Consider the following 14,669-nt stretch of genomic DNA (forward strand, 5'->3'; position numbering starts at 1 on the left):
GTCTTAAGGGCGCGGCGGAAGGAGGGGAGATCCGGGATCACCCGGATCTCTGGGGGTAGTTCGTTCCAGAGGGTGGGAGCTCCCACCGAGAAGGCCCTCCCCCTGGGAGTCGCCAGCCGGCACTGTCTGGCTGACGGCACCCTGAGGAGACCCACTCTGTGGGAGCGTACCGGCCGATGGGAGGTAATCTGCGGCAGAAAGCGGTCTCGGAGATATCCAGGTCCGATGCCATGGAGCGTTTTGAAGGTGATAACCAATACCTTGAAGCGCACCCGGAAGGCCACCGGCAACAAGTGCAGCTCGCGCAGCAACGGTGTTACATGGGAGCGACGAGTCCCTCCCAACACTGCCCGCGCGGCCGCATTCTGGACCAGTTGGAGCCTCCGGGTGCTCCTCAAGGGAAGCCCCATGTAGAGAGTGTTACAGTAGTCCAGGCGGGAGGTGACGAGGGCATGGGTGACTGTGCGCAAGGCGTCTCGGTCCAGAAAAGGCCGCAACTGGTAAATCAGGCGTACCTGATAGAACGCCCCCCTGGTCACGGCCGACAGCTGGTCTTCCAGTGTCAGCCGTGAATCCAGGAGGACCCCCAGGGAGCCAGAATTTCGCCCCCTGTCGTCAGCGACGGAGTCAGCTGACTATGCCGAGGCGCCGGCAGCCACAGCCACTCGGTCTTGGAAGGGTTGAGCCTGAGTCTGTTCCTCCCCATCCAGACCCTTACGGCCTCCAGGCACCGGGCCATCACGTCAAGGGCATCGTTGGGGTGGCCTGAAAACAAGTGACGGTATTAAGTTGTAATGTCAGAAATGATGGTGATGGTGGTTTAATGAGTAAAGAGGGAATCTTAAGACTTACAGAAATCTGAAGCACCCAGGCTGATCTTTAAACCTCCTGAATCTTGGTCTCTCAAAGCAGACTCTAGTCCATGTCAAATTTTGTGCACGTCTGATGATTCCTAATAATGTACTGCCCTCTGGAGTACAGCATAACTAAAAAAGTGTCACCAATGCTTTTGTTACCTCCTATTGAATTACTGCAAGGACTCTACATGGAGCTGCCTTTGAAGACCATCCAGAACTACAACTGGTCTAGAATGAAGCAGCATGCAATTTTGGTTGCTTTACACTTTACCCAAGGAACACCATTTCTGCATGAGCTGCACTGCTTGCAGTTGCTTTCTGGGTGCAGTTCCAAGGTGCTGGTTATCACTTTTAAAGCCCTACATGGCACAGGGTTGGGTTACCTGTGGGACCACCTCTCTCTGAAGTGTCTGCCCAATTAGATAGGTTTTGGCACACTCCAGATCTCCCTTCTTAAATGTTGCCATTCTAAGGGAAACATTCTTGATGTCTGTTTCAGCTTCCCGCATGAGGTCAGAGGGATCCCTATCCTTTTAGCTCTCCAGAGGCCGTGAAGCCCTGGTTTTTCCTCAAGCATTGAACTAGGATGGGGGTTGAGCTGTGAGGTCATTTGCTCTAGTGCGGAGATCTTCAAACTTGGCCCTTTTATGACTTGTGGACTTCAACTCCCAGAACTCCTCAGCCAGCGTGCCTGACTGAGGAATTCTGGGAGTTGAAGTCCTCGAGTCATAAAAGGGCCGAGTTTGAAGACCCCTGCTCTAGCACCTGGGTCCTGGGGGAAAGGCACCTTTGTGTTTAACTATGTTTTATGTGTTGTTGTGAGCCACCTAGAGTCATTGTATGAGATAGGCAGCCATATACGGTAAGTGCTGTAAATTTTATTTGTGTATTAAATTTGTATGCCACTTTCTGGGGGTCCCTGTAACATTCTTTGTTTTATGCCCCTGTAGGGGAGCTGCTGCTGGAGCCATTCAATCAGTATCGCTTTCTGTCGAATGGGTACCTGCCCATCCCTGGACAGCAGGATAAGGAGATCTTCCATGAGACCATGGAATCCATGCGTATCATGGGTTTTTCTCATGAAGAAATACATTGTGAGTCACTCTTTAATGAATGTGCATATATCTGCCGCAATTAAGGAAGTATCTGACTTAACATTCCATTTATGGTGTTGGTTCATGGTTTTATTTATTATGTGCTTTCAATTAAGTGCAGTAGCGACTTAGAATAAAATATTTGATACAAAAATATGCAGAAAGTCCTCGACTTGCAGCCACAACTGAGCCCAAAATTTCTGTTGTTAAGCGAGACATTTGTTAAGTGAGTTCTACCCCATTTTACAACATTTCTTGCCACAGTTGTTAAGGGAATCACTGCAGTCGCTAAGTTAGCAACCCGGTTGTTAAGTGAATCTGGCTTCCCATTGACTTTGCTTGTCAGAAGGTCGCAAAAGGTGATGGGGGACCTTATGACCTTGGGACACAGCAACGGTCATAAGTATGAACCAGATGAATTTTGATCCCATGATCATGGGGAAGCTACAAAGGTTGTAACTGTGAAAAATGGTCATATGTCACTTTTTTCAACGCTGTTGTAACTTTGAACCGTCATTAATTAATTGTTGTAAGTCAAGGACTACTTGTATTAACATCCGTTATAACTTTGTAATGTGAAATAGAGAATCAGTTTGCTGTAGTGGTTAAAGCACCACTGGGAGAAACTGGGAGATGATGGCTTCTAATCCCACTTTAGGCATGAAGCCAGCTGGGCGACCTTGGGCCACTCATACTCTCTTAGCTCTAGGAAGCAGGCAATGGCAAACCACTTCTGGCCTCTTGCTAAGAAAATTGGAGAGACAGGAGTCAACACTAAGGCACAACTATATGAAATAAGGGCTGATAAGCTAAGAGGTCCATGACCTAGAATAGTTTTAACCGCTTCATGTTTGAAATGACCCTTAGATATAAAAATACTTCAAAAGTAGCAAGTAACTGTTTAGGTGATTTCACTTGAGTAGATATTAAATGTTGTTAGCAACATTGTGTTACCTGCTGCAATAAATGAGGACAAATTGGAAAAAAATCCTACTTATTATCGGACTGCACTGATTTTAAATCCCTTTGGATATTCACAAACCGAGTAAAAATGTAATATCCATCCATTGGTAAATCTTTATATCCAATTATTGTAATTCAGGTAACGCTCCTTTATTTAGTGAAGGAAAAAAGAGACAGAGACAGAGAGAGAGGGGGGAGAGAGGGAGGGAGGGAGGGAGAGGGGGCAGGCTTAAACTTGAAAGAACATCTGAGATAAAGAATATGTACCCCATCTGCACAGAAATTTTAGAGCATTGTGATTTCTCTTATTATTTTAATATAACATCAATACAATATTGAAACAGAAAGAGAAATAACAATGTTGTAAAGTGTGTGGCCCTTATGGTGATCCTTGGGTTTGAAATGTTTTGAATGCTGCTTGTTAGTTAGTTAATTCCAGCCTGTTGCTGTGAATGTCAAGCCTTACATGTTTCATCAATCCAAAAATTAAAATTATTTAGAATTATGAGGGCAGTGGAGAAAGGTAACATAACATGCATCTTTAAAATATCTTGTAGCTTTGTTCTGCAAAGCTTGGGCAAGAGACGCCTATTGTAATGCACTATGTGATGAAATATATTGTTATGTTTTGTGTTGTACTTTATGCTGAACCTGTTTGAAGGGATGAATTTGAATAGGGCTGTTTGCAAAACATGGAATGTGGTTTTGCTAAGGGTCATCCTTCCACACAGGTATGCTGCGGATGGTCTCAGCTGTGCTGCAATTTGGCAATATTGTCTTTCGTAAAGAGAGGAATACAGATCAGGCCTCCATGCCGGATAACACAGGTATTTCAGATTAGTAGCTTGACTTTTCAGAAATGCTAGTCCTCAACTTATGATTGCAATTGAGCCCAGAATTACGGTCGTAAGTCATGGCAATCATTAAGCAGATGTGCGGGAAGGTGCAGTTTTGGAAATCCAGAAGCGGGTTGTAAGTAGTTCTGGGTTGTAAGTAGTTCTATGACAGATTATGTCATAGGGTTGTAAGTAGTTCTATGACAGATTATGTCTGTCATAATTTTGAACAGTCGCTAAGCAACTGGTTGTTGAGCAAAGACTGACTGTAAGCATTTGGCTGTGATCAGAGCTCATACTTCCTTTTTTATTTAGAAGATATAATGGGATCTTGTTAAAGACAATACAAGTGTACGGGGAACATTTTTTGGTTTTATTATTATAAAATATTGATTTCCATTTTGGCTCTAAGAAACAGTATTTCAAATGTAAGTTTCACAATAATCACCATATTAAAATTCAGGTTTCTGTCTCACATTCCTGTGGGCTGGGAACTGCTTTTTTGAGTGGGAGAAGGGAGTGGCATGGAATTGAAAAGAAAGCTGGTGGGAAAGGACCTGGCGAAGGGCTCTTATTGGTCTCTTCTGTGCCTCTGCAGCTGCTCAAAAACTCTGCCACCTCCTGGGCATGAATGTCACGGAGTTCACCCGTGCTATCCTTACCCCACGCATCAAGGTTGGCCGAGATTACGTGCAGAAGGCACAGACGAAAGAACAGGTCAGTGGTGCTGATTACTGTGCCTGATATGTTGCTGGGTCCGTCCTGAAGAACTCTTGAAGGAGGGTTTTCCAAGATAATACCATGTTTCCCTGAAAATAAGACCTACCCCAAAAATAAGCCCTAGCTTGATTTTGTGGGGTGGGCCTAATATAAGCCCTACCCCAAAAATAAGCCTTAGTGTTGGGGTGAGGCACACACACTTAAATATCAAGCTAGGGCAGGGTGGGGGTGGAGCTACCCCATGCACCCTGCACCCACTTACTGTTGCAGCCAGGCCTCCCATGCCAGCCCACTTCTTCTGTGGCTGTTCACCAGCAGTCGCACGCACACACCTGTGGCCTCCATTTCGCCATCAGAGGCCTTTCCTGAAGGCTTCTGATGGCAAAATGGAGGTCGGGGGCAATATATACGAGTGGTGGCGAGCGGCCACAGAAGAGACAGGCCGGCGGGGCTGTCGTTGCCGCCATGGCGAGGTGAGACTGTGGAAAAGACATTCCCCGAAAATAAGACCTGGTGCCCCTTTTGGAGGCAACCCTCCCCCCAAAATAAACCAGGTCTTATTTTGGGGAAAACGTGGTAAGTATGTATGGAATACACGGGCCAAGATGAGTCTGTTTCAATCTCAACTTTTCCTTCCATTCCTAGGCTGATTTTGCTGTGGAAGCGTTGGCCAAAGCCACCTATGAGCGGCTCTTCCGCTGGCTTGTGCATCGAATCAACCGTGCGTTGGATCGTACCAAGCGCCAGGGGGCATCTTTCATCGGCATTTTGGATATTGCTGGTTTTGAAATATTTCAGGTGAGGGAAGATCTGCTAGTCACAAAAATCCAGTGTGGTTCCTCTTCCTCTTTCACTACCTGATAAATAATGAAAATCTGCAGAGCTGTTTTCAATCGTTTCCTTCAAATTGTGTTGTTGATCTTCTCTTTAACTAAACCCGTAAGTTTCAGCAGAACCATCTTTCTTGTTTCAAGAGCTGAAGTTCTTTCCAATAGAGGCTTTAGGCCAGGAGTCTTCAAACTTGGCCCTTTTATGACTTGTTGACTTCAACTCCCAGAATTCCTCAGCCAGGCATGCTGGCTGAGGAATTCTGGGAGTTGAAGTCCACAAATAATAAAAGGGCCAAGTTTGAAGACCCCTGCTTTAGTCCAATAGTCTTCATGTTCTTCAAGCGAGACATGGAGAACTATATTGATGGATGTTCTTGGAGAGGGCATGTTGGCTTTAGAGTGGCATGATACAGTTCCCAACAATCCCAACCAATATGGCCAGGGCATGCTGGAAGCTATGGCTCACCAATCTCTGGAGGGCCACAATTTTCTCATTTTTTACTATCATAAACACTGGAAGAATCTATGCCTTGGGTACCCATACTAATAAATATAAATAAGCTTTCTCCAACCTAATGCCCTTGAGTTGACTTGAGTTCTCATGAGACATAACTAGAGGCATTAGATTGTGGAAAGAAGATATAAACAGTAAATTCATCATGCAGAAAGTCCCCAGTGAAGGCTCTCAACTAGTCTTGGTGTATAATACGCAAGATTTAATTTTAGTTGAAAAGAAGAAAATATGGACAGTTGATGTTGGCAATGGCAGGGAATAGTAGAATAGAAGACAAAGAATTAAAGAAGATCAGAGAAGTATCAAGACCTGAAAATCAGAGTTGAAAATTAGGGCAGTGGTGGTCCCAGAGAGTATTGGGACACTGGCAAAACATTTTCAATGACACTTAGAAAATCTGCACATTGACAAAATATCCATCTGTCAATTTCTTAGCCACACTGCTTGGATCTGCACACACGCTGATACATGATGACACCTTAAATTCTTAAATTCTCAATGCAAATGAAAGCTAACACCAGCTAAAGAACTGGCCGCTGTGATTTCATACTTTTGTGCATATAATAAAAAATTAAACTAATATTTGGTCTGACTGAGCATCTCTGAGGACAGCTCATAATAATCAAATAATCAGTATCTTAGAAAGGAAATGTCAGTGTTGTAAAAAGCAAGACATACATAGATTTAAAAATAGAACTATAATAATTCAGTAGCAATTTACAGCTAGCAATTATAATAATCAAGGAATTTTCTACTTTTCTACAGCTCCCTTGATATCCTTATCCTGGGCATTGTCATTCAATAAACTTCTAGTTGATGAAGTCAATGACAAAGAAACTTATCTTGACCTGTCAGTAGTTTCACGGGGAGGAAACATAAGTGCATGACCTCACCATCATATGTTGAATCCCCTGTGAATATTTTCTTTTCTCTCTCCCTTCTGCAGCTGAACTCCTTTGAACAGCTCTGCATCAACTATACCAATGAAAAGCTCCAGCAGCTCTTCAACCACACCATGTTTGTGCTAGAGCAGGAAGAATACCAACGAGAGGGCATTGAATGGAATTTCATTGACTTTGGCTTGGACCTTCAACCCTGCATTGATCTCATTGAAAGACCAGTGAGTGACCTGGGATGTTGCGTAGTTGTCATGTGGAGGGCCAAGAAAAGATGACCTCCAGCTCTTGGGAGAACCTTCCCCTCTCCAGTGGCTGTTTCATCTCTTTATTGCATTTGCTGGTGGAATGGCCCTTCTTGACAATTGTTTGCGGTGGGAGTCCGCAAAAATCAGGTCCTTAACTTGGATCGTAAATCTCTATCTTATCTTCTCAGTGGAAGACAATTGTTTGCCTAACACAGACATGTCAAACACAAGGCCCGGGGCCAGATGCGGCCTGCAAAGTGGTTTCATGTAGCCCACGAAGCCATCCTGGAAACAGTGAGGGAACGGCCCCCTCTGCCTTGGCCCTGGCCCAGGCCAGCTGGGAGCCAATGTACAATTTTGTGGTGGCCATCTATGCTGAAACGCATTCAGTCTTAGCTCCATAAGCCCCCCTCCCCTGCATTGCCTGAGAGGAACAGTGAGGCTCCTCCAGTGGATCATGCCTTAGCACTTGCCCTAGTCCCACCCCCTTCTGCCAGAGACCCTCAGATCTATCCCACTCCTGCCCAGGCCCCCACAGGCACCCTTGACGCGAATGATGTAGAGCTGGCCACACCCACCCAGTAGGCCACACCCACTACATCCACGCCACCCAGTAGGCCGCACTCACCCTGGCCACACCCACCCAGCCCCCTGAGGGCAACCGCAATGCTGATGCGGCCCTCAATGAAATTGAGTTTGACACCCCTGGCCTAATATCTCAGGCGTGATGCAATTGCTGTTCCTTTTTTAACCCATTTCCTTCTATGCCCTGACTTATGTTACCTCCAGCCCTTGGAATCTTGCTAATGGTTTGGGTCTATCTCGCTTTCTCCCAGGCAAACCCTCCAGGGCTGCTGGCTCTGCTAGATGAAGAGTGTTGGTTCCCTAAAGCCACCGATAAGAGCTTTGTGGAAAAGGTTTCCCAGGAACAAGGGTCCCATCCCAAATTCCAGAAACCCCGGCAGCTGCGGGATAAAGCTGACTTCTGTATCATCCATTATGCTGGCAAGGTAAGTTACAACTTCTGTTGTCTCCCTCCCTTTTTACTGACACATCCATATTTACTGGTTTCACTTGCCTGGCACTTTCAGTTGTATTGAACTATGGCTTGTTATTATCTCAAAAGAGCAGCAGTTGTAGTCTGTTACAGCCGAGGACCCAAAATTGAAATCCTCTAATGTTGGCAACTAAAAGGAAAATGCCGATAGCTTACTATGATAGCTGAGGCTTTCAAATTAAATTTCTACTCAGAGAATCCGAGATAGCATCAAGAATCTGAGATAGCATGACTAGAGAACCTAGAGAGCAGCTGTTTAGGAGAAAACATGATTTCCTAATCAGTTTTTCTTCCATTCATTTGCCCAGTTGTTTTTCTTCTTGGAGTTTGTCCAGCTGGATTGCAGGGTCCACTAGTTGTGCATTGTGCTTGCCTAGTTCAGTGCTGATGTAAGGAGAGGTTTTGTTTTTCAGCCAGCTTGTGACAGCGTTTGCTGCTGACTAGGGCTGAGAGGGAGTGACTGATTCAAGGTCATCCATAGGTTTTCATGCTTACGAGAGAGCTAAACACTGTGTCTCCTGCACCTTACATCACACTGGACTATACTTAATCCCTGGAGCCTTTGAAATTCTAGAACAGGGGTAGGCAACCTTGGCTCTTTTATGACTCGTGGACTTCAACTCCCAGAATTCCTGAGCTAGCATGGCTCAGCTTGGAACCCTCCCTTTCCCCTCAGCATGGCTGGCTCAGGAATTCTGGGAGTTGAAGTCCTCGAGTCACAAAAGAACCAAGGTTGCCTACCCCTGTTCTAGAACGTGGAATCTCAACACCTTTGCTTGATATTAGCTGAAGATGGCTGGAAAGCCAGAATGTGCAATACACACAGCTCTCCACTTATTACCACAGTTGGGACCAAAATATCCATTACTAAGTAAGGTGGCCATTAAGTGATTTGGTCCCAAACTTATTACTTTTTTTTTGCCATGGCCATTAAGCAAATCACCAGGGTAGTTAAATGAATGATGCGGTTGTTAAGCAAATCCAGCTTCTCCCGCAGACTTTTCTTGTCACAATCTGGTGATGATCACGTGACCCTGAGACACTGCAACCATCATAAATTACCTGCCGGTTGCCAAGTGCCCAAACTTAGATTGATGAAGTGACCGCAAGGATGCATGCAACGGTCGTAAGTGCAAGGACCGGTTGTAAGTCACTTTTTTCAGCACTGTCATAAGTTCGAACAGTGGCTAAACAAGTGGTCGTAAATTGAGGGCTACTGTACGAGACCAGATGGGTTTGCTACAAACAATTCTGGTGTCGTTCAGCCTTTTGATTCTTTCTCGTCTTCCTTCCCCCTTCCCATTTTCATTGAAAGGTTGATTACAAAGCGGATGAGTGGCTCATGAAAAATATGGACCCCTTGAATGACAATGTGGCCACTCTTCTTCATCAGAGTGCGGACAAGTTTACTGCTGAACTGTGGAAAGATGGTAAGAGGGGTTGAAATCCTGCTTTCAGCTGCATCTACTCGCCTTCATAATATTTGTTGCCAGTTAACGAAGTTGGCTTGCTGATTGTAATGTTAACACGACTTTTCTCTGTCACTGCTGATACTAACCACTCTGCTATTTGCTGTTTCTCTTTTCTTCTTTCTTGTTCCACTTCTTCTGTCCCGTAATGGATGATCTTGTGAAACCTTATCCTTCCCTTCTCTCCACTTGCCTCTTCTGTCCTGTCCTGTCGCCAGAGATCCAGAATATACAGAAGGTTTATTTCTTTGACAGCTATGCCGTGGCATCTCAGGTTCCAGCAGAAAGTACGTTTCTTCCTTTCAACCTGCAAGACATGCCTGCAAGTAGTCAGAAAGGTTACGGGTCTATCCTAGGAAATAGTGAGACACGCATCAGTTCTCTCTGAGTTTGGGGTTTAATTTGCTAAATAAATACAGAGCTCAATCCCATCCACTTAAATAAGGATGAACCTCAAGTTAAGGCAGAGGTCCCCAACCTTTTGGGCACCAGGGACCGGTTCCGTGGAGAGAAGTATTTCCGCGGACCGGAGGGTGCATGGTTTTGTGTGCTGCCTGCATCCTGTGGATGGGGCTTTGCTTGTTTGTGCAGACCGGTTGCTGGCATGGTGCGGCCCAGTACTGGTCCACTCAGGGTTGGGGATCCCTGAGTTAAGGTGTTTTAGAAAGGCCATTTAAAAATTGTTAATGAATTTGAGAGCTGAAGTTCCAAATCTTTCTCCACTCTCTCTTCTTTTGGATTGAGCTGCTTGGCTAAAGTATCCTCGCCTCTCTTTATTCAGAACTCTGTTTCGTGCACTTTTAAAGTCACTTTTAGATGAGGATATTTCGTGGAGTTCCCATGGATGTTTAAATACTTTTTTATCATTGGTTTGTATAGGCAGTCCTTGACTTACAACCGTAAATGGGACCAAAATTTCCATTGCTAAAGCAAGGCAAAGCAAATACACACGTTAATGGAAGTTCAATATGGGTAAACATAAATGGACTAAACTCTCCATCAAAAAGAAATAAAAATTTTAGAAAACTACGTAAGTTCAATATGGGGAATAGGATGGAGACATCAAAAGCCTTTTGTTGGTTAAGTGAATTGCACCCACTTTTACAACCTTTTTTTTGGGCCGCAGTTGTTAAGTGAATCACTGCAGTTGTTAAGTGAATCATGTGGTCATTAAACAAATCCAGTTTCCCCCATTGATTCTGCTTGTCAGAAGCTGGCTGGGAAGGTCACAAATGGTAATTACATGACCCTGGAACAATCATAAATATATGCCAGTTGCCAAGTGTGCCTGAATTTGGATCATGGATGGGAATGCTGCAAAGGTTGTAGGTGTGAGATTTTAAGTCACTTTTTTCAATACCCTTGCAACTTCGAATGGTCAGTAAACAAATGGTTGTAAGTTGAAGACTATCTGCAATCTTGCCTTGTTTCCCAATGGTTATTCCTCGTTTTTCCTACTGGATAAAGTTTGATCATGTAATTCAATATGTACAGTTTCTTAAATGGTGGGGGAAGGCTTTCTATTGATTGCTATTTTGGTAAGTCATAAACACAAAAAAATATACAATATCCCCTAACCACCTAGTGTAGAATGAAAATAGCAATTCCGCATGCAGTTTGTAGTGGCAGATTAATGACCTATTAGTACTAAGAACCAGGTACTATTGAGAGAAATCAATTCCTTATAGCCGAATAATACTTACAACATATTCGTTTCCATGCTGCTTATAATTTAAATTGAGTGGCTTCAGAAATGGAGACGGGTAAGTGGGTGTCTGTCCAAAATCTTCAAGGAGCTTGCTTTGGAACCTTACAGGACTCAACTGTCTCAAGGCCATACTTTAAAAAAAAGTCCCTAAAAGGTAGAGGTTGCAAATGGGAACGTTATGATATCACCAAATCGGGCGGCACCAATATTTTTGGCCAAAAGATGAGATATTTGCAGTGCTTATGGGGTGTTTGATGCTTTAACCTAGTGTTTCCCAACCTTGGCAATTTTAAGATGTGTGGATGTCAACTCCCAGAATTCCCCAGCCAGGTTTACTGGCTAAGGAATTCTGGGAGTTGAAGTCCAAACATTTTAAAGTTGCCATTGCTTTTCGGCCTTTTGGCTAAGATCAAGTGTAGTGTTCTTAAAGTTACCAAGGTTGAAATACACTGCTTTAAACTCTCCAATCCCTTCATCCATTCTGGAAGTTGCAAAGAAATGCTGGGAAGGTTTGATGTGGCCATGTTGCCCCGCCCCCCCACCCAAACTATCTGCATATCCCACAGGTCAGCAACCCGCGGCTCTGGAGCCGCATGTGGCTCTTTGAGCCTTCTCTTGCGGCTCCAGCCTCCTCCGCCATTTGCAGAGAGAGAGAGAGAGAGACAGAGAGAGGCACTTGCGCTTCCCTTCTCTCTCTCTCTCTCCCTCCCTCTCTCTCTCTCTCTCTCTCTCTCTCTCACACACACACACACACACACACACAGAGAGAGAGAGAGTGGGAGAAGAGGACTGGCAGACCAAGGGCAGGAGAGAGCCAGCCTAATAAGAATGTGTGTCAGCTTGTCTGAGAACAGTGTGAAGCCAGCTTGCCAGGTGAGCAGAAGATCGGAGAGAGGGAGAAGGGGGGGGGGAAGAGGGAGGGAGACAAAGAGAGAGAGGGAGGGAGAGAGAGGGAGGGAGAGAACTCACGCACAGCAGCCTCTATTTCTCCCTCCCTTGCGCGCGTGTGCGCGCACACAAATTTTGCGGCTCCCAGTCTTTTCTCTGGGAAATGGGTCCAAATGGCCCTTTGAGTGTTTAAGGTTGCCGACCCCTGGCATATCCTATCTAGTCCTGCAGTTTTAAAAGCATCCGATGCAGAACCTCTAAAGCGTCCTCTTTCCATAACGTATTCAAGACGGTCAGTGATTAACATTTGTATGTTATTTATATGCAAGGGTGAAGATTTATACATATGTTGTATATAGCATGTTTAAATGTGTGTTAGGTATGTGTACACTTTGGAGACCAAGCAACTAAATTTCATTTTTTAACATGCGCCAGTGTGCCCACAGTGAAAAAAAATGACAATAAAGGTTATCTTATAGTTTAATAATTGGGTGACTTCTGCTCCCCACAGGGTAACTCTCACAGATATATGTTTACTTGAGATGGAGATTGGAAACTGAGGAAATACACGTTATTGGAATTTCAGTATGGGGAATGGGATGGAGAGATCAAAAGCTTTTTCTTCCTCTCCCTAGTGGATCGGATTGTGGGTCTGGATCAAGTAAGCGGGATGGGAGACCTGACCTTTGGCTCCTCCTACAAGACCAAGAAAGGAATGTTCCGGACTGTAGGACAGCTGTATAAGGAGTCTCTCTCCAAACTTATGTCAACCTTGCGCAACACCAACCCCAACTTTGTGCGGTGCATCATACCCAACCATGAGAAAAGAGTAAGTGGGAGCTTTGGGACCTGGGATTCATTCATTCATTGTCTGAAGGAAGCCATGAAAAATGTTGACCATTCCTTTTTCTTAGACAGATCAAAAGACCTTAAGAATTCCCCTGTTATACAGACATCTGAAGGCTTTCTTTTTCTTTTTTGTATTGAAAACTATTGTGTGTGACCTTTGAGTGTAAAAGAATGTAGATGATACAATATGGCCTTAAGATCTCCCGTTACACAGACATGTGAAGGCTTCCCCCCCACCCCTTTCAGATTGAAAACTATTGTGTGTGTCCTCTGAGTGTAAAAGAATGTAGATGATACAATATGAGAATATTGAATATGAATCAAAGGAAGCCTAGGGCTGAATTCTCACTCAACCATGCCATTCTGCAGAATTAATCAGCCATGTATCTTCAGCCTCATTGATCTCGCAAAATTGTTATGAATGTGAGCAGCATGGCTGGAGCTATCTGCAAAAAAGTTGGCAATAAATGTGAAAAAGAAATAAGAAAAATAAGAAGTGATATTATTTTGTGGCTGACTTTAGAATGCTGAGGAATTCCCATCCAGATTCTTCAGGACAGATCCTGTTGTGGCTCCTGTGGCCTTTTTCTCACACGTCCTTCTCTTGACACCCATTATAGGCTGGAAAACTGGAGCCACATCTTGTACTGGACCAGCTGCGCTGCAACGGAGTCCTTGAGGGAATTCGCATCTGCCGCCAGGGATTCCCTAATCGCATTATCTTTCAGGAATTCCGCCAAAGGTACAGCATTTCGGTGATGGATCCTCAGCAAAAGGGGACATATGCAGGAAGACAGTTCAAAACAGTTCTCAGTCATTTAGGATTTGATCTTCAGCCTTAATGCTCTTTGAATTTGGAGATGTTACTTGTGACTTGCAGTTGATAGTCAGGCCTGAGTAGCTCATATTTTGCTGTGTGCCAGAGTGAAATATTAAAATGTTGGATTTGGCCCAGGAAGATTGCTGTCTCTCAGCCCACTGATGGTAGGCTGTTGTGGCTGTTAAAATGGAAGACAAACCCCTCAACTGAGTTTGTGTGGAAAAAAAATAAAAATAAAAATCAAAGGAATAGACATAAATTGTATGCAGTGTGGCTAAATGTCACTAAATGTTTAACTCCTCAGTTTCCCCATATTCCTCAACAGATATGAGATCCTGACACCAAATGCCATTCCCAAAGGCTTCATGGATGGAAAACAGGCCTGTGAGCGTATGGTACGTGGGAGGTTTGCTTGTTAAAACAATCAAGGCAATCTGGGCTAAACTAGTTCATTCCCAGAGTGGTTTGAGTAGGTCCCTCATCTTCATCTGTTCTGCTTTTTTGTCATTCCAGATCAAGGCTTTGGAGCTGGATCCTAATCTCTACCGCATTGGCCAGAGTAAGATCTTCTTCCGGGCTGGTGTTTTGGCTCACCTGGAAGAGGAACGGGATCTGAAGATTACTGATATAATCGTGTCTTTCCAGGCAGCGGCCAGGGGATACCTAGCGCGCAAGTGAGCACTGAGCGGGGTTGAATTATGACGTGGATCTAAGCATGGACGGAAGGATCTAAAATAGACTTCCCTATGTTGATGGTGTCCAACTTCCTGAACTTCAAGATTATAGCTTCTCCCTGCCTTGCTATTTGATTATCTTTTAAATATGAGACTGAACTAGGAGTATCATAGGCATGAAGCTGGGGGAGGGGAGGGGAAAAGCTCTAACCATTGGCAATGCCTATTAAGCTGTTATATTTGAAG

At 44.5% G+C, this 14,669-nt stretch overlaps 1 protein-coding gene across 1 annotated transcript in view; it reads left to right on the forward strand.

Annotated features, from left to right (window-relative positions):
- The window catches only part of LOC107283087 (myosin-10-like), a 73,131-nt gene that overhangs the window by 23,781 nt on the left and 34,681 nt on the right, over positions 1 to 14,669 (forward strand). Inside the window, exons 9-19 of the mRNA XM_029283138.1 lie at positions 1,808 to 1,951; positions 3,646 to 3,741; positions 4,349 to 4,467; positions 5,116 to 5,268; positions 6,761 to 6,934; positions 7,795 to 7,968; positions 9,331 to 9,445; positions 12,716 to 12,909; positions 13,550 to 13,671; positions 14,075 to 14,144; positions 14,263 to 14,423. Of these exons, the coding sequence (XP_029138971.1) occupies positions 1,808 to 1,951; positions 3,646 to 3,741; positions 4,349 to 4,467; positions 5,116 to 5,268; positions 6,761 to 6,934; positions 7,795 to 7,968; positions 9,331 to 9,445; positions 12,716 to 12,909; positions 13,550 to 13,671; positions 14,075 to 14,144; positions 14,263 to 14,423 (1,522 nt within the window). The remainder of the gene's footprint in view (positions 1 to 1,807; positions 1,952 to 3,645; positions 3,742 to 4,348; positions 4,468 to 5,115; positions 5,269 to 6,760; positions 6,935 to 7,794; positions 7,969 to 9,330; positions 9,446 to 12,715; positions 12,910 to 13,549; positions 13,672 to 14,074; positions 14,145 to 14,262; positions 14,424 to 14,669) is intronic.

The sequence above is a fragment of the Protobothrops mucrosquamatus genome, unplaced genomic scaffold (genome assembly GCF_001527695.2).
Source record: "Protobothrops mucrosquamatus isolate PMUCROS unplaced genomic scaffold, P.Mucros_1.0 scaffold25, whole genome shotgun sequence".
Lineage (NCBI taxonomy): Eukaryota > Metazoa > Chordata > Lepidosauria > Squamata > Viperidae > Protobothrops > Protobothrops mucrosquamatus.